This window comes from Microtus pennsylvanicus, chromosome 14 (genome assembly GCF_037038515.1).
Source record: "Microtus pennsylvanicus isolate mMicPen1 chromosome 14, mMicPen1.hap1, whole genome shotgun sequence".
NCBI lineage: Eukaryota > Metazoa > Chordata > Mammalia > Rodentia > Cricetidae > Microtus > Microtus pennsylvanicus.
The window spans coordinates 25,513,212-25,538,319 of NC_134592.1; the positions used below are offsets into that span (position 1 = coordinate 25,513,212).

The 25,108-nt window shown below is 43.5% G+C and overlaps 1 protein-coding gene across 2 annotated transcripts in view; it reads right to left on the reverse strand.

Annotated features, from left to right (window-relative positions):
* Nucleotides 1-24,258, reverse strand: part of Tshr (thyroid stimulating hormone receptor) — a 115,007-nt gene extending 90,749 nt beyond the window's left edge. The window contains exon 1 of one of the 2 annotated variants that reach the window (XM_075948151.1): nt 23,967-24,258. In XM_075948151.1, coding sequence (XP_075804266.1) covers nt 23,967-24,136 — 170 coding nt within the window. In that variant the 5' untranslated portion in view covers nt 24,137-24,258. The remainder of the gene's footprint in view (nt 1-23,966) is intronic. The other variant, XM_075948150.1, reaches the window with a different exon arrangement.
* Nucleotides 24,259-25,108: the final 850 nt, after the last annotated feature.

Consider the following 25,108-nt stretch of genomic DNA (forward strand, 5'->3'; position numbering starts at 1 on the left):
GTAGCGACAAACCATAGGTTCTGCTGACCAAACTGCTAAGAGTCCTCAGCCAATATCTGACGCCCATAACTGGGTTTTCTCCACTTTGCAGTAACCACCTACTTAATGTTTCCACAAATGTATTTGAAAAGTGCCTCGGTTTGTGACTTTTCTTTCTCTGCTATTACATTAAAAAAAAAAAGTTTCATGAAACATTGGAGCAAGAAATCTAGGCTAAACTAAACCTGTATTCCCAAGCTATAATATAGTGCTCCTGTGTTATGGTCCCACATCAATTTCCCCCAAAAGTCCCAGAATTCCACATAGTCGTACCCTTACAGACTTGGGACTGGATCGCTGTAACCCATGTAGTTCATTTAGTACTATGAACTATGGGCTGTAACCCATGTAGTTCATTTAGTACAGATTCCACGCTGTGTGTCATCTGCTGTCAGCCTATGGGATGCCTGTCAGCTTGCAGTGTGTCCAGAGGATCTCCCTGGCCTACATTAGTCATTTGTCATCACTGGCTAACTCTACAGTGTCCTCTGGCAGTCATATTAGCCTTAAATTGTCCTTGCTCCGCTCTGCATTTGGCTTTTTAATGCCTCCCTCGCATTAAACTTTACCCTTCGTTCCTACCCTTTTCTTTTCTCCTCTCCTCTCAAGAGTCTGACAATAAAATCTGGGAAGCACTAACAAAAAAATGAAGCACGATCTTCTGGCCTGTCAGTACTAATTACGTTCAAAGTTCCTTCTCCATCTACAAAATGTGTTTCTTTTCCTCCTCTTCTGAAATGGACCCGACCTGGTTATTGAACATCTGGACTGGGATCTTTGTTAAAGTATTCAGGGTGTCTGGAAGTGTACGAGGGATCACAAGTCCACCTTGTGAGTAGTAAAATGACTTCCCTGGGAAAAGGAAACACTCTTTCTTGCTTCAGGGTGTGCTGGTGGATAACTTACACTATAAGCGTGAGTTCCATCTGAGGACGGAGCATCACAGACTAAAAGGAAGGATTAAGAGGTGGGAGAGACAGGCAGGAGTTATAATAATCAGTATGTGCTATATGCATTCTGAAATTGTAAAAAAACAAGCTCAATAAAATTATAAAAAAAGATTAGACAGAGAAAAGAATGGATTTATGTGCGTTTTATTGAGTAATGAGATGAATTTATTTTTTTCAAGTAGAATCATGATACAAGAAGAATATGAAGCACTGAAACTTAGTTATTTTTGAAACTCATATATGGAATTACAAATTATTTAAGAGACAAAAAGTTAGAACTTGTTCAGTCTGTCTTTCGATATCATTCATGAATTTTGCACGGCACATTTAAAACATATCCTCTGATTAGGTCTGTGTTTTAAAAAGATTTATTTACTGTTTCCTCCCCCCCCCCCCATTTGGGGGGTTTTTCAAGACAGGGTTTCTCAGTGTAGCCTTGGTTGTCCTGGACCTCACTCTGTTGACCAGGCTGGCCTCAAACTCACAGGGATTCCCTGCCTCTGTCTCCTGAGTGCTGGGATTAAAGGTGTGCACTAGCACCAATGATTTATTTACTTTTAATTTTCTATGTATGGGCGTTTTGCCTGCATGTATGTCTGTACACCATGTGTGTGCCTGGTGCCTGCAGAGGTTAGAAAAGAGCATTGGATCCCCTGAGACTAGAGTTATAGACAGTTGGGAGCTGCTGTGTCAGTACTAGGAAATGAACCCAGGTCCTCTGCAAGAGCCACAAGAGCTTTTAACCGCTGAGCCATCTCCAGCCCTCATCAGGCCTGTTTCCTCCAAACAGATGCCACTGGATTAATGTTGCAAAATCAACATTGCCACACTCAGCAAGCAACAATCCTGTGTAACGAGTATAAGAAACAGGCTTAACTTCAGGGATGCTTTATCAGACACTGTCTATCTGCAGTCTCTTCCACTCTGGACCCAACAGAAACCTTCCCACAGAACATGGGCTCGGTCTTTCCAGGGAGCCATTGAAGAACCAAAGGACAGACCCAGATGACAGGGGTGGAGCTCTGATCAGTAGCAAACGGTGAAAAGAAATAAGGATGCAAATTCCTTTTTGCAGGGGCTGCCCAGGGCGTGGTTTCCCTACAAGACCTGTTACTAGACAGTTGGTCTATGTGTGCAGACGCTGTCTCCACATTGCCTGCAGAGTCTCCAGTGGTTTCCTGGGAAGCAGGGGTGATGCTGGTGCTTCTTATTCCTGCCTCGGTACTTACTCATTAGGAAGACATCTCTGCTTCATGCTGCTTTTCAGGGAATTTAGGATACCACTGAAAATATCAGTTAACTAACACATAAAATATTCATTTCAAACAAGTATAGTTATGCTTAGTTAGGGTTGCTATTGCTGTGATGAGACACCATGATCATGGCAACTCTTATAAAGGAAAGCATTCAATTGGGGCTTGCTTACAGCTTCAGAGGTTTAGTCCACTATCATCATGGGAGGAAGCATGGAGACACAGGTAGACATGGTGCTGGAGAAGAAGTTGAAAGCCGGAAGAAAGAGACATTAGGACTGATTTGAGCATCTGAAATCTCAAAGTCCACACCCAGTGACACACGTCCTCCACCAAAGTCACACCTAATTTCTGTCAAGTAGCATGGTGCCCTAATGACTAAGCATTCACGCCTATGTATGAGTTTATGGGGGGCATTCTTATTCAAAGCACCCCAAGTTCCTTGGATATATATGAAAGGGATCCCAGTAGATACCATGAAGGAAGCAGAGCTGAGTAAAGTTCAACCCCGTCCTTACACTCTACAAGAAAAGGTAGAACAGTTGCAGAAATAGTATTGCCCTGGACAGGGATTTGGAAGAATTGGAGTCTAACCTGACTGATATTTAGTCTTTAGCCATTAAGTACAGAGCTGTCTTAGATAAACTCTTAATGCCTTCCATAACAAAGCCCTACTGTTTAATATTAGTCCAAAAGAAGATTGTGATTGTAACCATTTTTTTAAGAGAGGTGCTATTCAAATTCTATGGGAACTCAGGACCTGTGGGATTTGGGAAGAGCTGTTTGTGAAGAATAAGACACTGGATCCAAGCCTAGAAGGACTTGGAAGAGCGGAATGGACGGCAGCGGGGCTAGTGGGCATTTCAAGCAGGAGAAAAAAACAATCCCCCAGCCTTCGCCAAAAGTAGGTGTGCACTAAAGAAAGCCGTGAATATTTCAGTTTGGATCAAGCAAGTAGAAGAAGGTGCCTAAATGAAAGAGGTTGACAAAGTAGAATGGAAAACATTGGCCACCTTTTTTAAAAAAGAAAATTCTAACCTTCAATCTGTATCTACCGACTCAGACCACTTTAGAGTTCTTACTATGGAGAGAAAGTGGGTGAGGTGCTGAGAACACGGATAGTAATGGAGTCTATGCTCTCAAGAAACCCTCACGGGGCTTATGAGCAGTGAGCAGAGTGTGGGAGTCCTGAGTAGCTGGGATGTGAGAAAGTCCAGCGAGGAAAACCAACATGAAACACAAGTAGGATAGTTCTGGGCAGAACTGACGGTGGGAGACTTAAAACGGCAGGATAGAGACACAAAGAAGTAGGGACATCTTAAATTGACCAAAAAAATGAATTTGTTTCGGATAGTGAATCTCCCAGCCAACTAGGCAAAAATACCTAACAAGTGGACAAAGGCTGAGGCTAGGTTGAAATCTCGCGAGAGCTTGACAGTATTATACGAGCAGCTTGTAGGTCTGGGAGAACTGCCAAGGAAGAAAAATATAGACAGAAAAATCAAGAGGAATGCCTTTAGGTGATACCCATGTTGGTAGAGGCATGAGCCATCAAGAAAGGATCAAGATTAGCAGGGTGATGGAAAATGAGCATAAACCATGTCAAGAGAAGAAAGAACCTTAAGAAAAATGGATCAGATCAGAGGCACCACATGGCTGATGGGCCAGGTCCCTAAGACCAGTGGAAAGATTTACAAAAGCCTTGACTCCTTGTCTGTATGGATCCCCTAGGACCTGAGGAGGGTGCTTTGAGGAGGCAGTGTGGAAAAAGAGGGAGTAAGACTTACTCCTCAGTGAGGCAGGAAAGAAAGACCTCCCCCTGAATCTGGTTGAAGACTCACCAGCAGTGAAGTAAGAATTCCAGCATGATTTACAGTTGCCCGATGCCTTTCTCCCTTCCCAGCTACCAGCCTGCAATTTTCTGGGGCTCTTACTGGAAACCCCTTTGTAGAGAAAGGACATGTACAAAGTCTGTACCTACTGAGCTCACCTTGTGAGATTATCATCCCATCCAGGGCATCTCGGGAGCCACATTATACTCCCACTTTTCCAAAAAGAAAAGGAAACCCGTTTCTTAGGAACTTCTTGAGATGTAAGGAGATCTATCAAAATGGTGAAGATGGCTAACGCATGCATGCATGCACCCACAGTGAAGTGGCTGACCTTGGGGAGCCCACACCCACAGGGGAGGGCACCTTTCTGCTACTCACTCCTGAGATCCATTGGCAGCATTTGGGTGTGTCTTTATTTTTGAACACCTCTTTCTCTTAAGCCACGTGCTTAAAGTCTTTTTAAAGGACCTTTAAGAAAACCTTCAATTCTGCGTCAAACTGGCTAGACCTGATTCTTTTCAAAGCCAGGGGTTTCCCCCAGTCATTCCGCTAAAAGATTAGGGGACACACCAGGCTGCCAATAATGAGCCCATAAAGCTCTATTTCTGCCCCAGTTGCTGACATTTAGCATTTCTCCCTTAGTATTGTTTGAAGTTTTACCAAGTGCATGTTTTACCTGGTTGTAGAAATAGCTTAGAATACAGATTTAGAACTTCTTTTTAAAAATGTTTAGTTTTCTATTTTGTATGTTGGGGCATGTGGCATGCGCACATGAGTGGAGGAGAGCAGAGATGTTGAATTCCTTGGCTCTGGACTAAGGGGAGGTTGGTATCTGGCCAGCAGGGGTGCTGGGAATTGAAGTTTTGTTTTTTGTAAGAGCAGTTGCTACAGTTAATTCCAAGCTGTGTCTCCAGCGCCCAGATTTAGAATGTATATCAGATATACAATATAAGAATGTTGAAGAGTATGTACCAGACATCATTTCAAATCTTAAAATAACAGATTTGAAAGCCCTTAGAGCACATAATTTTTAAACTATCTTCTAGTCCTTATAACAACTGTACCATGGGTAAATGAAGATGAAGAACAGCAATAACCTAGAATACACACACACACACACACACACACACACACACACACACACACACACGCGCAGATCAAAAAAATCTCCCTCCACCAAAAAAGCCAAAAAAAACAAAACTAAAACCAAAAACTACACCAAACAAAAATCAAAAACCAAAACCCTAGTATCCATGGAACCCCATGTTTTGGTAGAAGTATAGGATCTTCAGAAGTCATTCTAAACACCGATGATAAATGACTAGAAGATGAAGATACAGTAGCCATGAGAGGCGAGAGTACAGGGAGCACCTGAAGGGTAATTACATCAGTAACCTTGTTTCCCCAGTAACCTAAAATAACCCAACCGCGAGTTTGTCACTTTTCAGCAGGGGTCAGTAGAGAGCTCCAGACTTCAGACCCCTGGTGGAGGAATCCCAATTCCTGTCAAATTAAAGCACAGGATGCTATTATATTATATTACATATTTTGTATTCCAAAAAGATGTGGAATGTCACATAAGACTTGAAGCAGAGTTAAGAATCAATTAATAGAAGACAACAGAGCCAATTTTCAAGGCCTGTATAGAGAAAAAAACAAGATCCAACACTCACCAGGAAAAAAAAACATCAGTACAACTAGCAATCATAAACACAGACAGCAAGCAAGAGTCAAAGGGCTACAATAAAATGCTTTATGGGCAACCAGTATTGATTTGTAACTGACACCTGGGAAAGCTAGGACTTCTCTCCTGAGGACATGGCGAACTATAAACTGCTGGACTGAGAAAGCATGGAGCGGCATTATTAGGGGGGCTCAGGGAAGTATTGTTGCTTTGAGGATAGAAGGCCCTTGAAAAAACAAATGGAGAAGAATGAACTCAGTAACAAGGAAAAGCTGGAAGTACCTGAGTGACGGGGGCACCTCATAGACTTATAATTGAGCTCTCAGGAAGAGCTGAAATTACTGCTTACCTTCTGAAGCCATGTGCTCAGCAATTACACGTGGTGACAGTATGGTTTGACTTATAATTTTTGACCTTATGAGGGTGGAAAAGCAACTACAGTCAGTAAAAACTGTCCTTCGAGATTTGAGGTTTGTTTACATTGATTTTTTTATCTGTGTGTGTATCTGTGAGTGCATGCCATGTGCGCAGGTATCCCCAGAGCCCAGGAGAGGGTGTTAGATTCTCTGGAGCTAGAGTTCCAGATGGTTGGGAGCCTGTGTTGGGTGTTGAACTCTGGTCTTCTGGCGGAGCAGGAACTTTGTGATATTTGCTCTTTACTTCTAACTTTATGCAGGTTCTGAGAGAGTTGTATCAGCTGTGGGGGTTGAGTGCAGGCCCTTTGGAAGAGCAGCCAGTGCTCTAAACCGCGGAGCCATCTCTCCAGCCCCTTTGGATTGTATTTTAACCAACACCCAAAAGCAGCCACTATAGAAAAAGCATTGAATGCCACTATACTCTACGGCAGATAGACAACTGCAACAGTCCCAGCTTAAACAACATATGCTAATTGTGGTTGCAGAATCCTTGGCAAGAAATGCCTTCACCATATCACCAGATCATTTCACAATGTTTCCAAAGGTGGAAACTGGGGGAAGTTAGAATGAGCTTTGTGTGAAAGAGGTGATAATTACTAATTGTGGCCTTAAAACTAATTGCCCAGCAAATTGGAGGGGGTTGTTGTTGTTTTGTTTTTCCCAGCCACTCTCCTTGAAGATTCCCATAGGGAAGAGAAACCAACTGATATCCTGGACAACCTTTCTCAAATGTATGCAAAGAATTCGATCTCTATTAGCAAGGAGTGCACTGTGGCGGTCATCAAGATGGGCTTTCTTTTGGAGTCTGCTTACTAGATAGCTGCAAGGGTGTAGTTGGCGCCCTGAAGCAGCTCAACGTGTTCCTTGCTGTGCCTTAGCAGCTGTGCCTCCTGTGCCGATCAGACAAATCCCACGGAGGCACCAGGCAGGCGAGAGGAATGATGCAGATGAAACCAAGGGACGCCCATAGCAGGACAAAGCCACCACACATTCAAACTGAAACAGGATCTAAAAATGGTCACTGGGTTTTGCAACAAATATTGCAGTGACTTTAGCAAGAATGTTTTCAGTTGAGTAACGGGGACAAGAGCCAGATCACACTGGGTAAGGGGTGAATGGGAAACAAAGGCTTCAAAAAAGCAGCTCAGAAAAAGATTCCTCGTGAGCGTGTGCAGGGGAAGAGGACAGAGAGTGAAAATGGCGGGTATGTTATTACAACGGTAGAGGAGGGAGAAATGAACTTGGGGACTTTGTGGTCAAAGAGTCAGGTTTTTTTTTTTTTGTTGCCTTTTCCACTTTTTATAGTCTCAAAATCAGTCTTTAGCAGAGCTGGCTGTTTGGGTTATTCTTTCGGTCTACCAAGAGACAACCAAATATTTATCAGATTATGACTTTACATCTTCGATGAGTCAAAAGCATCCTGGATATTTCCCTAATTAGTTGGTTTGCTTAAGAGTTCTTCGAAGACCAGAAGTACTTTACAGGTTTTGTAAACAGACATCAAAAGTCAGCCACAGCAGGGTTAAATGCTTTGGTAAAGGTTTGTGACTTCCTAAAGCTTTCCTGACATAACCTCCATTGCTATTAAAACCATATGTAAATTACCCTTTGAGATAGATTAAGGGGCCACCCACTCCTCCCTGGAGCAATGAGGGCAAGAGTTAAACATTGTTAGAGCAGTGTTAAATATAGATATGGCACTGTTAATAATAAGCCTATATTGTTCGGACCCTCTTAATTGTGTAGTTTCCTTTAAATAAGTTTGAGTGTTCGAGGCTGGACTGATTGACAGCTGTTAGACCATTCCCTCACTGGTGTTTCTGATAACTTAAATTGAAGGACTAGGCCCAAGCCGTTAGTAGGACTGCCCTCCCTCAGACTGACCGGGTTGCTTTGGAAGCTTTGTGGGTAACTGAGCAAGCTACATTGCAGCCATGGTTGTTTCAAGCATCTTGGACCAGTGTTTTGAGTCAACACAATTAAGTCCGTCATCATTTTGACCCAGGTGTAGGAGGGAAGATGCTTCCTCTAGCTGCCCAGCGGAAGACGTCAGTTTCTACAAATACACTACTTCGTTGCAGAAGGGCGATGCTGTGGCGGATACAAACACAGTCCTTCATGCACATGTAGATCCCCTGTGGTCAGTGTTAACACCCTTGCCACACTCCCTTCTGCAGGCTGTTGAGCTAGCTGTTCGAGTCGGCTGAGAGACACCCTCCTGCACTGCCCCCTGCTGTTGCCACATTAAGTTAAGCACAGAAAAAGGCTTTCCCAGAAAGAGCTTTCCTTGCCCACTCTTAGTCCTTGGCATTAGTGCAAACAGGACGATGAGGTAACACAGAAAACAACAGCAGCAGCAGCGGCTGAGTGGCAGCGTAAACACGCTGGCAGGACACTTGGGCCCTTCGCTTTGACAAACAGATTATTGAAACAACAAATTCCAAGGAGTTGGAATTTCCCCAGGAGTCTCTTGCTGGGAGAAGGAAAAGGGCAGAAGCCCTTGTGCCAGCAAGAGGAGAAACTTCTGCCAAGAAAAGAGGCTTCACAGATCTAACTGCTTGTCCGACCACCATGTAGGAGACACTGGAGCTGATAATGATGGGTCAGTGATGGATGGAGCCTCACCTTGGCTAGGACTGCTCTACCGTCCGTCTGTCCATCCATCCATCCATCCTTCTTTCATTTATTTTTTAAATATTTATTTACATATTTACATGCGTATGAGTGTTTTGCCTGCTTGTGTGTGTAGTTCCTGCAATAGCCAGAAGAGGGAATCAGATTTCTTGGAACTGGAGTTACAGACTTGTGATCCTTCATGTGGGTGTTGGGAATTGAACCCTTGTCCATGGCAGAGCAGCCAGAGCTCTTAACCACAAAGCCGTCTGCAGCCACCATGTTAGAACCCCCAAAATGGACTTGAGAGGTCACCAGACAGACATCTTTGTTTTTCTTCCACTCTGGTTGCACTGAACAAATCTCCTTTCACTGCTCCTCCCTCCTAGCTGCCTTGTTTAATGGGTGTATTCTGAGTGGGTGGGTGAACCTTGCTGTTTAATGGGTGTGTTCTCAGTGGGTAGGTGAGCCTACCTCGTTAGGATTGCCAAGGCCCAGGCTCTGACCCTAACAACTACAGGCGTAGCAGTAAAAAGGAGAGGGCAGCTGAAGTGTGGAGAGCAGTCAGGAGGGAAACCACAGCCGGAAGAGGCAGCGGGGATTACAAGAGACATGGAAGTGGAAAGAAACCACGCGCAAGAGAAAGCTGAGGCTAAAAACAGAGGGCTGTGAAGGACCAGAGCAGAGACACCGTGGGCCTCGGTCACTGGAAGAGAATCAGTGAGTTACAAACCCTGAAGGGCTGAGAGTCCCAGATACTCTTGGCCAGAGAACCGGAACACTAACCAATCTCAAGAGCGAACACTCCAAGGCTTAGAGTCCCAGAGCCTGAGGCCAGCGGAAAACTGTAATGTAAGCAAGTGATACCTGATTCTGCTAGCTGTGGTCTACTGCTACAGCTCTGTGATCCTGGAAATGAGTTATACTAGCTGCCAGGTGTGCCTGTGGGGGAGGTGTGTGCGATGGGTCACACTGCTAGCCAAGGCCTACAGCAATGAGTCTTTAACTTGAGTACCTACACTTCCCAAAAGCTGCAGCTATCAGCCCTTAACTTTTTGGGTTTGTAACTAGAAAGTCTTTATGTCTCCCCGTCCAGCCACCAGGGCATGGGCACCAAAGGGCTCATAATTGCCAGTCTTTGGAAGAAAATTTCCTCATCTGCCCATCATTCCTATTTGTGAAGGGCAGATTGACCCTAGGCACCTCACTGGTAACACTTTCCTATATTCCTAGATGACTTTTGCTTTTAGGTGGAAAACCAGTCCTCGCTTGTCATCATGACTTCTAGAAGTCAGATTTATGTGTGATATTTTTCCTTCCCCATTTTGCTATTAGTAATGAATGTGTCAGACATAGGATATAATATATAACTATAATATAAAATATAATAGCCATAGCCTCTCCAAGTTACCCTGTTTGCTTTGGTCGTGAGACACAGATTCTCTGTAAAGGGCCAAGAGGAACCCTTATAAGAACATCAGACGTGTGTTGTTCCACAGAACCGAATCCGACAGAACCTTAACGAATTCTTTCATGCTTCATGGAACACATTTCAGAGCTTCTGGCTGTGTTGTTTTAGACTGAAGGGATCGAGGGTGGTTGTGAAATGCCTGTTTGGTTATGCTACATAAGAAGGCCAGTCAAGCATTAAATACGGGCATCTGGAGGGTCTGGAAATACTAACAGGCTTATTAGCCAAACCCTGACACAGAGCCAGTGAATTCTTCCAGATTTATGAGCTCTATTAGGACAGAGAGCCACAAATTATAATTCCAATCACTGTCCCCTGCTGATGGCAGCTTCTCGGGATGATGTTCTTTGAAAGGGGAACCTCGTTCTTGTTAATCTTTTCAAAGCCTTTTTTTGCAAGACGGACAGATACTTTCCTAACAAGTGACACAGCCAGTATCTGCCTGATGGGAGGCAGATACTGAATGGTCTCCTCATGGAAGCTTGCTCTGTATAAACTGATAAAATAATCTGAGGTTCCATGAGATTTGAATGGCACAGTTTCTCAGATCTGCTGCTTCTAGGGGCAGCAGTTAACCTGTAACCAAGGCAGGTCCTAGGTCATCCGGTTACTTTCCTCAGTGAGAAAACAAAACACTTGATGTAGGGTATCTAATGGGAAAAGGCCATATTTTGGTTCATGGGTCCTTGACTCTGTTGATCCTGGGTTTGTGGCGAAGCAGAATATTATGGCAGCAGGATCCTGTGGAAGAGGAAACTGTTCCGGTGGAAGGGAAGCAAAGTGAAAGGAGTAGACCAGGGGCAGGTATACCCTTCGGAGGCATGCCTCCAGTGCCACCTCCAGGTAGCATAATTCCCTTCTTTGCATAGTGACTAAATACTTAATGGAGATATAAAATGAGGTATAGAAGTCAAAACTTTTAAAGAAAAACCCAGTAGAAGTGGTATATCAGTTGAGTTATTTCTCAGTTTCTCTGCAACAGAAAAAGCATTTTGCTTAAAAGTTGACTCATTAAAGAACTATATACCACAACATATGCCTTTATTTTATGTCATCGTCTTGCCTAGCATCACCACAAATCTCAGATGCAACAAATGTACACTATTCTTCAGCCAAGTGGCTAAAAATACTGTCCTTTGCAAGTTGGCACTCAAGACTTTCTTGGGTTTGTTGCTTCAGCTTTGGAAAATAAGAATGATATTTCAGTATTTGTATTTTTAGAATCTAAGGTAAGAAACTGAGATATAACACTTCTAAAGCTTAAATCATACATTAAACTCCACACACTAATAGTGGAAGACTTCAACACTCCATTCTCCCTACTGGACACGTCAGTAAGACAAAAATTAACAGAGAAATAAGGTAACTAACAGATGTTATGACTCAAATGGACTTAGCAGACAGGTATAGAATATTTCATCCAAACATAAAAGAATATACCTTCTTCTTAGCACCTCATGGAACTTTTTCAAAAATTGACCACATACTCAGTAACAAAACAAATCTCAACAGATAAAAAAACACGGGAACAACCCCATGTATCTTATCAGACCACCATGGCTTAAAACTAGAAATCAACAACAACACTAATTCCAGAAAGCCCACAAACAGATGGAAATTAAACAATGCTCACCTGAATCATCAATGGGTCAAGGAAGAAATAAAGCGAGAAATTAAAGACTTTCTAAAATTCAATGAAAATGACCACACAACACACTCAAATTTATGAGACACCATGAAAGTAGTGTTAAGAGGAAAGTTCATAGCACTAAATGCCCACATAAAGAAGCTGGAAAAACCCACACTAGTGAATTAAGACAATATTTTAAAACTCTACAGCAGCCGGGCGGTGGTGGCGCACGCCTTTAATCCCAGCACTTGTGAGGCAGAGGCAGGTGGATCTCTGTGAGTTTGAGACCAGCCTGGTCTACAAGAGCTAGTTCCAGGACAGGCTCCAAAACCACAGAGAAACCCTGTCTCAAAAAACCAAAAAAACAAAACAAAACAAAACAATAAAACTCTACAGCAAAAAGAAGCAAACTCACCCAAGAGAATTAGAAGGCAGCAAAAATCAAATCAAGAGCTGAAAGCAACAAAATGGAAACAAAGAAAACAATACAAAGAATCAATGAGACAAAGAGTGGGTTCTTCGAGAAAATCAACAAAATAGACAAACCTAACCAAAAGGCAGAGAGAGAATATCCAAACTAACAAAATCAGAAATGAAAAAGGGGACATAACAACAGACACTAAGGAAATCCAGAGGATCATCAGGTCATGTTCAAAAACCTGTACTCTACAAAATTGGAAAACTTAAAGGAAATAGACAACTTTCTAGATAAATATGACTTACCAAAATTAAATCAAGACCAGATAAGCAAATTAAACAGACATTTAACTGCTAAAGAAATAGAAACAGTCATCAAAAGTCTCCCAACCAAAAATAAATAAATAAACAAACAAACAAAACCCAGGACCAGGTGGTTTCAGCTCAGAATTCTACAAGATTTTTAAAGAAGAATTAATACCAATACTCCTCAAATTGTTCCACATATTAGGAAAAAAGGAACATTGCCGAACTCTTTTTATGAGGCTACAATTACCCTGATACCCAAGCCACAGAAAGACATTACTAAGAAAGAGAATTACAGACCAATCTCACTCATGAACATTGGTGCAAAAATACTAAATAAAATACTGGAAAACTGAATCCAAGAACACATCAGAACCATCATCCACCATGATCAAGGTGGCTTCATCCCAGACATGCAGGGATGGTTCAACACACGAAAATCTGTCAACGTAACCCATCATATAAACAAGCTGAAAAAAAAAAAACCACATGATCATCTCATTAGATACCAAAAAAGCTTTCAACAAAATACAATATTCCCTCATTATAAAGGTCTTGGAGAGAGCAGGGATACAAGGAACATACCTAAACATAATAAAAAGCAATATACAGCAAACCAACAGCTAACATCAAACAGAAATGGAGAGAAACTCCAGCGATCCCTCTGAAATCATGAAAAGAACAAATAATCCAATAAAAAAATGGAGTACCAACCTAACCAGAGAACTCTCAACAGAGGACTCTAAAATGGCTGAAAGACACTTATGGAAATGCTCAACATCCTTAGTCATCAGGGAAATGCAAATCAAAACAATTCTGAGATTCCATCTTACGCCTGTAAGAATGGCTAAGATCAAAATCACTGATGAATGACTACTTATGCTGGAGAGGTTGTACGGTAAAGGGAACACTCCTTCATTCCTGGTAGGAGTGCAAACTGGTATAGCCCTTTTGGATATCAGCATGGTGATTTCTCAGAAAATTAGGAAACAACCTTCCTCAAGACCTGGCAATACCACTTTTGGGTTTATATCAAAAGGATGCTCAATCATGCCACAAGGAAATATGCTCAACTATGTTCATAACAGCATTGTTTGTCATAGCTAGAACTCAGAAACAACCTAAATGCCTCTCCACCAAAAAATGAATAAGGAAAATGTGGTACATTTACACAATGGAGTATTACACAGCAGAAAAAAATGACATCTTGAAATTTGCAGGCAAATGGATGGAGCTAGAAAACATCATTTTGAGTGAGGTAACCCAGACCCAGAAAGACAATTATCACATGTACTCACCCGTAGGTGGTTTTTAAACACAAAGCAAAGAAAACCAGCCTACAAATCATAATCCTAGAGAATCTAGACACCAATGAAAACCTTAAGAGAGACATACATGGATCTAATCTACATGGGAAGTAGAAAAACACAAGATCTTCTGAATAAATTAGGAGCATGGGGACCATGGGAGAGGGTTGAAGGGGAGGATAGAGGCAGGGAGAGACGAAAAAGGTAGAGCTCAATAAAAATCAATAATAGTTTGGGCTTGCTCTCTATACTGCTGTGTTAAAAATTAAAGGGCCCTGGAAAGTCTTGCAGTCTTTAGATTGACCTCTTCACGTTCAATTCTCCATCAGGCCACTGTCTAATCACTCACAGGCCATCCCTATAGTGTGGTGACACTCTTAGTAAGAGAGGCAAGCCCCCCAAATGCACAATATCTATTTACATAAAAAGTCTTGAAGAGTGGTAAAACGCTGGAGAAGACAGCCAATTAGCAGTTGCCAAAGGCTGAGAGGGGCAGGGGCTGTGGATTGCCTGTTTCATTAGCGTAAGGTCTCCCTTTGTGATGCTGGACAAATACTTGAAACTAGATGAAGATGATGATCAGAGAGGTTTGCTAACTCAGCAAGTGCTGTTGCTCGCCAAATTTCAGAGGTTTTGTGGTGTGCATTTCACAGTTGAGGGCAGGCAGAAGACAGAGCTGGTGAAGAGGGGAGAAGAGGGGGAAGAAAGGGAAGGGGAGAGAATGAGCTTGATTTAGGAAGATAGGTTTAGAGTAGAGAGAGCCTTGAATTCGTGAGGGGAGGTCTGTGCTTGAATTCTTACTTCTGTGATGGCTAAAGTTATGCTTGAAGTTTACATTAATGTGATAAAAATGCCTCTAATCTGTAAGCCCCACTTACCCAAGGACAGATAATTTCCTGGAATGCTGAATGCATTCACGTAAGACAACAAGCCAAGTATTTTCACTTCTGTCAACAAGCTTGGTTGCTCCAACTGCACAGGATGTGCTTGATGAAGTACACATAGTCAGGATGTATGCTTGCCCCTGACTGGATGAGGGTGTGTTTTGCTTTATAAGCCTCTGACTAATGTATTTCGGTGTCATACTCTGGGAATCCCAGATATGGACCTGGCCAGTGTCCATTGCCCTAGCCAGTATTTAATAAATCTTACTTCAAATTTTGCTCAAAAATTGTGATAGGGCTCTCATTCTTGTTCAGGGGGACTAACAGTTTCTCCGTGGTGATGACATAAAAGGGGTGAATGGTTTTTCTAGGTTTTATTTTTAAAGTGTAACCTAGAGTCAAACACCAGCCTTCCAGAGCCTCTGAGTATAAGTGAGGCCTATGTGTTTATGAAAACACAGTATGAGTCTGGGTACAGAGTTGACACAGCACACATAATTGAACCACAGAAAACATGCTGCTGGCGAGTTGTAAAGACGGGAGAGAAAGGACATTTAATCCTTGCTGTAGCTAAAAATGATGAAGAATGGAGGCTGGGGTGATGGTTTAGTTGGTAAAGAGTCGTGGTACAAACACACATTCAGATCCCCAGCACCGACACAAAAATCTGGGAAGGGGGTCACACAGCAGTAATCCCCTTGATGGGGAGGTGGAGACAGGGGTGGGTGACTGGAGTTTGGTGACCTGTAGGCTAGCTGTATAGAGTCAGTGAGCTGCAGCTTCAGTGAGAGAGTCTATCGCCAAAATAGAGTAACTGAAGAAACCACCCTTGCCTCCTCCATGTGTGCGTAGACACATTCACACCTACACCTGCGTGTGTGCGCGCGCGTACACACACACACACACACACACACACACACACACACACGAGAGAGAGAGAGAGAGAGAGAGCTGTTAAATGAGTGAGAGTCTACTTGAACTAATAATTCATCACAGATGAATGCATCACTGAAGAATTGGATAGCCCGGCATATTGCTCACCATCTGTGAACAAGAAACCTGGAAGGTTGGCAAAGTTGGCGCCACTCCCTGCTCCCAACAAGGATCAGGGCACATGCGTTTCCTTACCCTCCCTCTTACAGTCAAAATCCCAAGATACTTGGCACATGTGACCTTGTGGGATGCAGCAACCACCGGGTCACACCAGCTGCCAAGTCCCCATCCTGCCATCTTCATCCCCACTTTGCCCTCTTGTGTTCCATGGACTCAAGCTCCCCAGTAAAAACTCTCATGCACAATCTGCTTTCATGAGAACTGGGGCGTAGACATCACCAGCTACTGCCTTTTGCTGAGACCAGCCACGCTTAGGAAATCCTGTCGGGTTTACCTTGACAATAAATCTTGGATCCCACCATTTTCCATCACTCTTCCTTCTAGTCAACATGTACAAGCTGTTGCTACCTCTTAACCTCACTGACACGCAAATCAGTCAAGGCAGTTCTAGCAAAATGCAAACCGGATATTGCGTTATTTTGGGCAGGGGATGGGGGGGTCCTTCAAAATGCTTATGCGCATCTTAACCCATTTAGAAAATAATTATGTATGCATGTATGTGTTAGTATGTATGCATGTGTTAGTATATATGCTGTAGATCATATATAGTGACCTACAAAACACAACGTGAGGTGTTCCCTAGGACTGTTTTCCCCTTTACCCTCCCTACTTCAGTCACTGTGATTTCTTTGTTTCTGACCATAACCTGTACATTTTTCTCCATTGCCACTCCCACTTCTGGGTCTTTGCATTTCTTTACAGTTTTACTCCTCTGGATGTGGGGCTAGCTCACTCTCCCCCACTTCTTTCATTTAGCACTCCACTTGCAATGAGGCCTTCTGTTTTGGATTGAGTATTCGAGCCCCTTCAGAAAATTTACCGGGTTGAAATCAGCATCTCCAATGTGCACTTTTAGGAAGTGAGTCTTTTGGATTGTAATTAAGTTACAAGGGTGATGCTTTTGCTTTCACGGCCAAGTCAGTGTCCTAAAACTTCACAAAAGCAAGACTGATGAGCTCAGATCTCTACCATGCGGAGTTACAAGAAAATGGGCATTTATGAACCAAGGATAGGACAGCAGCCATCACATCTGACCAATGAAGCCAACTTCCAGCATTCCTATTCTCTCTCTCTCTCTCTCTCTCTCTCTCTCTCTCTCTCTCTCGCTCTCGCTCTCGCTCTCTCCTCTGATAGTGTACTCTCCTCTACCTGCCATTCTTTGGATTCTTTGTATTTTACTCTGTCTACCCTGCCCATTTGAGAAATTTTCCTCTGTTTGAATGTAAGGTCAAGGTGGTCATTTGTTATGTTTCACCAATGCCATACTAGGATTAGCATAAATATTTACTGAAAAAACAAGAGGGCGAAGGGAGGGAAGGAGAGAGGGAGGGAGTGAAAGATGAGGGGAGGGGGAAGAGAGGAAGCGAGAGAGGGAATCAGCTACAATAAAGATATGTTTATTTAAAGGCTGAATTTCTGGTTTTCTCAGCTCTGTAGACCATGTCCATAGGCCCAGAAGTACTTGAGAAGGAAGTTGAGAAAAACACAACAGAGCTGAAAAGTCCATTACAGCCATGCCCCAAGGCGTCACTCTTTGTTCCCTAGATCCTGTGTGCAGAGACTTTCCCCCAAACTGGCTTTCTAGTTTCTCAGCTTATAAAATGATAGAAATAAAAAGACACAACGTGACAACACCTAGAAATAATAAAAGACTAGTTTAGTCCTCTCTTTGGGGCTGAGTATTTGTAACACCAGGAATGGGTAAAATTAAACTAACGCCTGACAATCGTAAGCTCATATCTTAATGTATTATCTAACTGGAGAAGTCATATCTACTGAAAGAAAAAGCTGGACCCTCGGGAGAGTTTTCTATGCACAAAAGCAATGTGGGATGCTTACTTTATGATGATGGAAGAATATTTGAATTACTGGTGTATTCTGATGAGAAAGTATTTTCATTGAAACTGTATCAGAAACATCCAGGTTGGGTGTACACATGTAGCAGAATTGTATTAACGGGATGCCTTCAAATCACAAGAGCCCGCTTTACATCTAAACAAGCATTTGTTTTGAAATTTTCTGGTGTTCTTAAGAGTTCACAGAGTTGAGTCTGGCATCTCAGTCACACGCTTTAAAACCCAACCTCTAGTTTTGAACAAGTGGGACTGTTTGTCCATTCTTATAATTTTCTCTGTTATTTTTAAATGGCAATGATGAAAGTCAAAGAGAAACTGAATACAGAGATCTGTTTCAGGAAACTTGAAAATACTGCGTTAAATATATCTTATTATAGTTAATTTAACTCTCTCTCTCTCTCTCTCTCTCTCTCTCTCTCCCCTATGTGTTGTGTGTGTGTGTGTGTGTGTGTGTGTGTGTGTGTGCGCGCGCGCACACGTGTGCGCCATGGCTCTTATGTGGATATGTGGAGATCAGTAGACAACTTGCCAGAGTTGTTGGTTCTTTGTGGATCCCAAAGATGGAGTTCAGGCTACCAGGCTGAATTACAAGTCTTAACCCGATGAGCCATCTTGCCAGTCCAGTATTAAGAATTTAATATGAGATACAATGCATCAGACGTATGCAAAACATGTAGCTATAGCACTGACTTAAAAGACCGAGGGCCTTTGGTGAATTTCCATGTGGAAGTGTTTTCAGAGACAGGTGAGCAAAGTAAACATCGTCATGATGTGTTCAGAAGGAAAAGCATCACATTCTGAGGTCAGGCAGTTTTGTTTATTTCTAAAACACAAGTTTTGTGTTCCTCATAACCTAATAGATTGAGTCATACTGTATTCCAAATGTGTAGATATAGCCCCACAAGAAATGACAGGTTAGTCCAATGCATGGTTTCTCAAAGATATCTTTGAAAAAATCTAAGAAATTTGCTGATTGTGTGAATATAAGATTTTATACAATTCCAGGTTCCCAGCAGCATGGTAGACATCTTGGATACCTCTGAACCCTTTGAGTAATAAGCTTTCATTTGATGTGTGTAAATGACACACCTGTACAATCAGAAAACAAGTAGGTTGATCCAGAAAAGCAATTTCTGAGCTTTAACAGGGAAACAAAGCACCTCGATGATACATTATTCAGTAACACTACACAAGAGTATTTTATTTAATGATGTATTTTGTGCATTGGGAATTAGCTTTCTCTATGCTTACTGCCTGGTTAGAAGTGACACAAGGAAATCGAATTAGTCTCCAGTCTAGCCAGCACTTCTTCTGCAGAAATGAAATGGAAAAAACTAAAAACTGTGGATTCAGGCCTCTAAGCAGGATACCTGACAAGCTCCACTGGCTTCTTGTGCACATACAAAGGCCCATGTACCCATGCACATACTTGTGCACACAAACACACATGCACATACATAAGCATACACAAACAGGAACCCAGTTACATCAGAAAGCTCCAGCTAGGCATGCCAGTCATCATCTCAGGACCTCATATCTGGTGCATGTGCGCATGCGTGTGCAGGGGCAAGTCCACATTCACATGCCTGCCGAAGCCAGAGGACGATGCCAGGTATCCTGATCTGTGATGATACTGGGTTGGTAAACAATCCTAGTCCTGCCTCCCAAGCTACCTTGCTGTCCTCCCACTCTGCCTGCCATTCTAGACATTCAAGTCACCTCTCTGAGTCAAGTTCTGGGATGATGAAGTAGAGTTATAGTAACATACAGGTTCAGAAACATTACTCCCGGACACTGCATGACATCATATAATATTTGTGTGATGGGGCAGGGGGGAGGGAAGCACAAAAAATGTTAGTTTTCTGTAAAATAAAAGGAGAAAAACCAGAGTTGACAAAGCAATGTCCCACTTTCTTTGGCTGCTTTTAAGGAGCCCCCATTGTTGGGTGACTACTTTTTCCTTTCTCAGAGGAGTACTGTACCAGGCAGTTGTGAGCCACCATGTGGGTGCTGGCATTTGAACCTGGGTGCTTTGGAAGAGCAGCCAGGCCTTATAACCACTGATCCATCTCTCCCCCTAGGAGTACTATAGCAGAAGAACCCATTCAGGGAGCACTAGTGAAGTCAATAGCTATAGGAGATGGATGCCCGAAGTTTCTGGAACACGGTTTTATGAAATGTGAAGTAATGACAAGGAGTGGAAAGGGTGCGAACTCCTCAGGTGTCACATCAGTACCTGGGAGAAAAGTGCTAGTGCCCTGGGCAGTCAGAGATGCGGCCTTGGTTGTGGGGCTTTGTGGAGAATAGCCCACCCACCATCTTGTTGGTGTACTACAGGTTTTCATTTGCCCTGTCTTGTTTTCTGGTCGTCACCTCTTACGGAGCAAGTCTAACTTTCCATCTCTAGCAGCGCCATGAGCGTTCCTAAGTGGGTTTATTTCGGTTTATTTCAGTTAAGCCTCCTTAAGCACCCCCAAAGGTAAACGGCACAAAGGGAAGCTACAGCCCACGTCCTGAAGCTGGAACACGATCATTTGGTTTAGAAAATACAGAGACAGTCATTCATTAAACCCTTAGGTGTGGCCTGCAAACAGTTAAGACCGGAACTTTAACATCTCAACAGCATTTCTGAACACACCCCCACAAGGTGGACAAACCCTTTCCTGCACTGAAGCCCAAACTCCAAGACAATGTAGGAAGTGGTAGCAGGTACAGGCGGTCATTGCTGCCATCATGAAGCTGATAGGGAGCATGCTCTATCATGCTATTGGGTTAAAGGGCAAGGCAAGATGAGTCAGCACTTTTCTGGAGAAAAAAAAATTGTAAAAACCCAAAATGGCTTTCTCTCATGCCCAGAGGCAACACACGGCCACCCTTTGAATGGAGAGAGTGATGGCCCGCCCAGCGTGGCTTGTTTGACTTGAGAGTAATATTCTCTATAATTGTGTGCCAAAATCTTGCTGGTGTTCTGCTTTCCACTTTTTTTTCAAACCCCTCCAGAAGTGTAAATTTTCATTCATTCATTTACAAGGTGTGTGTGTGTGTGTGTGTGTGTGCGCGCGCGCATATGTGTGTGTAAGAATGTGTGCACACATGTGTGAGTGAGCTCTGGTGCTCACGTGGAGGTCGGAGGACAACTTGTGAGTGTCAGGTTGCTGTGCTGTGTTACCCACCAAGCCGTCTCACTGTCCCTGTGAGCCCAAATACTTAATTCCTTTCTTTCGCTTCATCTGAGTTTCCTCATGTGAGTGGCAGCTGAGAGGAGTAAAGTTTTCCAGGTTTCTTGCGTCTCAAAGACAGCTGAATGCCGCAAATAAGGAATAGGGACAGCAGCGTGTCCCCAACCTCGTCACCACCTCTGCTTTAATGAGGGGGCACTGTTCCCATCTGGAGAAGCACGTCCGGAAAAGATCCGGAGCCACACCGTGACTCTTTCCTTCCCATCCCTAGCCCACAGTGCAGGCGCATGGGCAGTGCAGAAAGCAGAGGTCTGCTCCACTCTCCTCGGCACCTTAGCAGCACGTTAAACAGGCACCCTTCTCTTGTACAGCATCCTGATGGATGCTGCAAACTGAGACAAACAGCTCTGCAAGCGCACAAGGCTTTGCGTCCTAAGCCAGAAGGCTTTTTAACAGTTCTAAAAGAGGATGGTATTGCAGAACACTGTCTGAGCATGACATGGCTGGAGCGCTCTTGAACTAATAAAAGCTATGATTACTTGTACCTGACTCGGACCTGATTGAGGCTTATAGCATCCTGCCATGGGTCCCAAGTGGATAGGGGATCATGAGGCCCCCAGCCCTACCTGAGGATTTATAGGAGGTTAATGGTTACTTGGGGAGGGAGAGACATTTTCTTTAGGGGTTTTATCATAGGAAGGTATCCATGCTCCTATAACTCCTCGTTCATGTTTTGTAAGCAAGCCTAGTTAAACTTGTTCACACACACACACACACACACACACACACACACACACGTGATGCGAAGGTAGGAGACTAGTTCAGAAGACAAAAGAGATCAGATGGAACGGGAAGGAGACAATGATCAAATACATATACATTACATACATGTCATATGAAATCTCTTATTATGTACAAGCAATTATTATGCCAACAAAAAGCACTAAGAAAGTTGAAAGACAAGATACACTCTAACTATGTAAATCTTGTGAGCAAACATCCCTCAAGTCTTATTTGAGCATGCCATTTGCCCACACTTGAAAACAAACATAAGCTGTATCTTCCTCATCTTAGAATAACTTCACTCTTCAGGACCCTGCACGTGGTTTCCACTACCCTCCAGGTCAGATCCATCCATCCCTGGGCAGTCATCCCCTGTGATTCAGCGACTGTCTTCATCCGCACCACAGCCTCAGAAGCATCTTTTAGTAGAAGAAAAACTGAGCCCTTAGGAGTAAAAAGTGATCTCACTTTCAGCCTTCCCCTTTGGCAACGTTTCATGAGTTCCTTTGCACTCACAGGAGCTCGTCTCTCTTCACTGGTAACTCTGTGAAGAAGCAGTGCCTCTGGGCTTCCCAAAACCCGAGACAAGAATATGTATTTATTTATCCATTCACTTAAGGCTGGTTTGTGTGTGAGTGTGAGCTGGCTGGTTTGGAATCCGAGGTTGCATGGCAGGGTCCCTGTGTTGGAGGTATCCAGCCTGCTTGGATAAGCATGCAAACAGATGAACTAAGGGTAGCGAGGTTGTCCTTATGGATTTTGAAGTTTGTACAAGAGTTCTATTTTAGAGACTATCTGTACCCAGTGTAGGGATTTCATCACTGTGGTAAGGGTGTGTTTCATTCTGTGAAGACAGTGTGGAGAATGAAGTGCTACTCAGAGGTTACCACAGTAACACATCCTTGGGGGAAAAAGGCAAGGGTGGGTGGCTGAGTCTCAACTAACGGTGGAAACAGTACAGAAATGTGTACCTGGGAGTCAGTCATCTGACAACTGCTCCTACACAGTGAATTCTGTAGGATTGCATTTTTTTTTTATCTCCATGTCCTCTGGGGGTAAGTAGTCACTTTGTCTTACTGTTCTTTCTGCAGTATTTTTTAACCAATCTGTTTTAGGGAATAACTGATTTAATTTAAATGTTGCTAGCCGGGCAGTGGTGGCGCAGGCCTTTAATCCCAGCACTTGGGAGGCAGAGGCAGGCGGATCTCTGTGAGTTCGAGGCCAGCCTGGACTACAAGAGCTAGTTCCAGGACAGGAACCAAAAAGCCACGGAGAAATCCTGTCTCGAAAAATCCAAAAAAAAAAATATTAAGTGTTGCTTAAGAATCTACCATTTAGCACGAGGATTAAAATGTGATTTTTGAAATTTCATCTTTTTCCTCATGTATATTAAAAAGAAATTCTGGATATGCTAAATGGTGATACAGGTTGGGCAGTTCAAAGTTAGGATTTACACATAGTGGATAAAGGGAACACTGCAATTTTTTATTTTAAAATAATTGAATTTACTCTTTTATAATTTCATATATATATATTATATATATATAATATATATATATATACTCTCCATTATTCCCTTCTCTTAATTCCCTCCCATTTCTTTGTTCTAACATGTCCAAGGGTAATTTATAAATGGGCTCCTAATTAAGTTTTTGTTTTGAGACAGACTCTCTTTACATAGCCCAGGCTGTCCTAGAACTCACTCTGTAGACCAGGCTGGCCCAGAACTCACAGAGATCCTCCTGCCTTTGCCTCATGACTGCTAGGATTGAAGGTGAGAGCCACTATGCCCATTTCTGATTAAGTTTTAAACTATTATTTGATGAGTCAAATGATTAAGATAATTTTTCACCTAGGGATATTGAAAGGGGTATTGGGGGAGAGGAGCAATTTTATTTTCTAAAATACTTTTTGGTTATGAGCCTAGCCTTTAACGGCTGAGCTATCTCTCCAGCCCTATATAAGATAATTTTAAAAGTTAGTCCTTAAGTTGTTTTATGTCTTACTATCATTTGAAGTGAAACTAAAATCCAGCGGGCACTAGGAGTTGGCAAAATGTAGACAGACTAGTAACTCTTCAGAAAGCACAATTTAGGTTCTGTTTCTCTATGTCAGCAGCACAGACAACCTTCCCAAGTATGAGCAGCTGAGTTTGTCCAGGGACTGACCAGACACCGGCGCACTCCGCCACACACCATGAGTTTCTATAGGGGTCTTGGCCTTGGCTACTTACAGAGTCTGGGTGCTGGGTGGTAGGCTGGGGATGCGGTGGAGTTCCTTGCAGGTGACTCTGAAGTCGTCCTCCTGGTGGCACTCACAGGGTGGAGACACACACCCTCTGCCCCACTGGCTCCTGGGCAGGGCGAGCAGCAGCACGAGCTGCAGCAGGTACCCTGGCCTCATTTTCCAAGGGACCCCTTGCGCTACTTCATCTTTGCGCACTGTCGCCTCATTTCTCAGTGCCCAGCGCCTGACGCTGGAGGAGAGCGGGAGCCAGAGGGACGGGAGGGAGGAGGAGGGCTCCGAGGGGCTGTGACCTCATCTCTGGAAAGCACGCTGGAGAGAGGGAAGGAGAGGCTCTCAAGTACTCCGCTTGCCTAGGCAACTCTCCATCCAAACAAGCCAGTTTGCCATGCTCGATCAGCCTCTCAGCTCCTTCTGTTCCGAGACATCCAACTTCGGTCCTGGAGCTGTACTCTCGGTCCCACCCATTAAATTTTTCTAAAGCCTCATAGACGCGCCCTCTTCTTCGCCTGTCTCCCAGCTCCTGGAGCCACCTTTCTTGGCTGAGCAGCCGTTAAGAGCGGTGGCAACCAGAGACCCACCCAAATGGGCTTCGTCTAATGTCACCACGGAGGAAGAGACTGTTGTGGGACAATCTAGTGTCTTCACCCCCCGACCCCCGGGAACTTCGGCTTCTCCAAGTTAAAGTCACCTTTGCTGAGAACTACAGCGGACTGCACAGCCGGGGCCAGGCACAGGGTGCAGCCGAAGGAGGATATGATACTCCGGGAGGATTCTCGATGCTGTCCAGCTGGAGCAGCCAGGGACCGTCTCACGCCTTGGTGGCTCTCAAGCTGGAGCCACTAAAACCCGCTGTCCTGATGAGGCTCACCTAACCCGAGCTACTCCGTTAAGTCAGTCTCTGGGCTCTGGGGCCATCTGCTGTGGAGAACTGGGAACTGCGGGTGCAAGTCCCGTTTTTTTTGCCAAAGGGAGGGAGCCTGCTTAGAAATCTAGAAATTGTGTTTTTGTTCCCCTTCATCCTCTTCAGAAAACAAGAGTAAAAGGAACATTTAAGTGCTACATGGTTCTTCTCATCCTAACCAAAAGTATTAATTGCAAATGTAGACTAGATTGTGACAATTTTCTTCT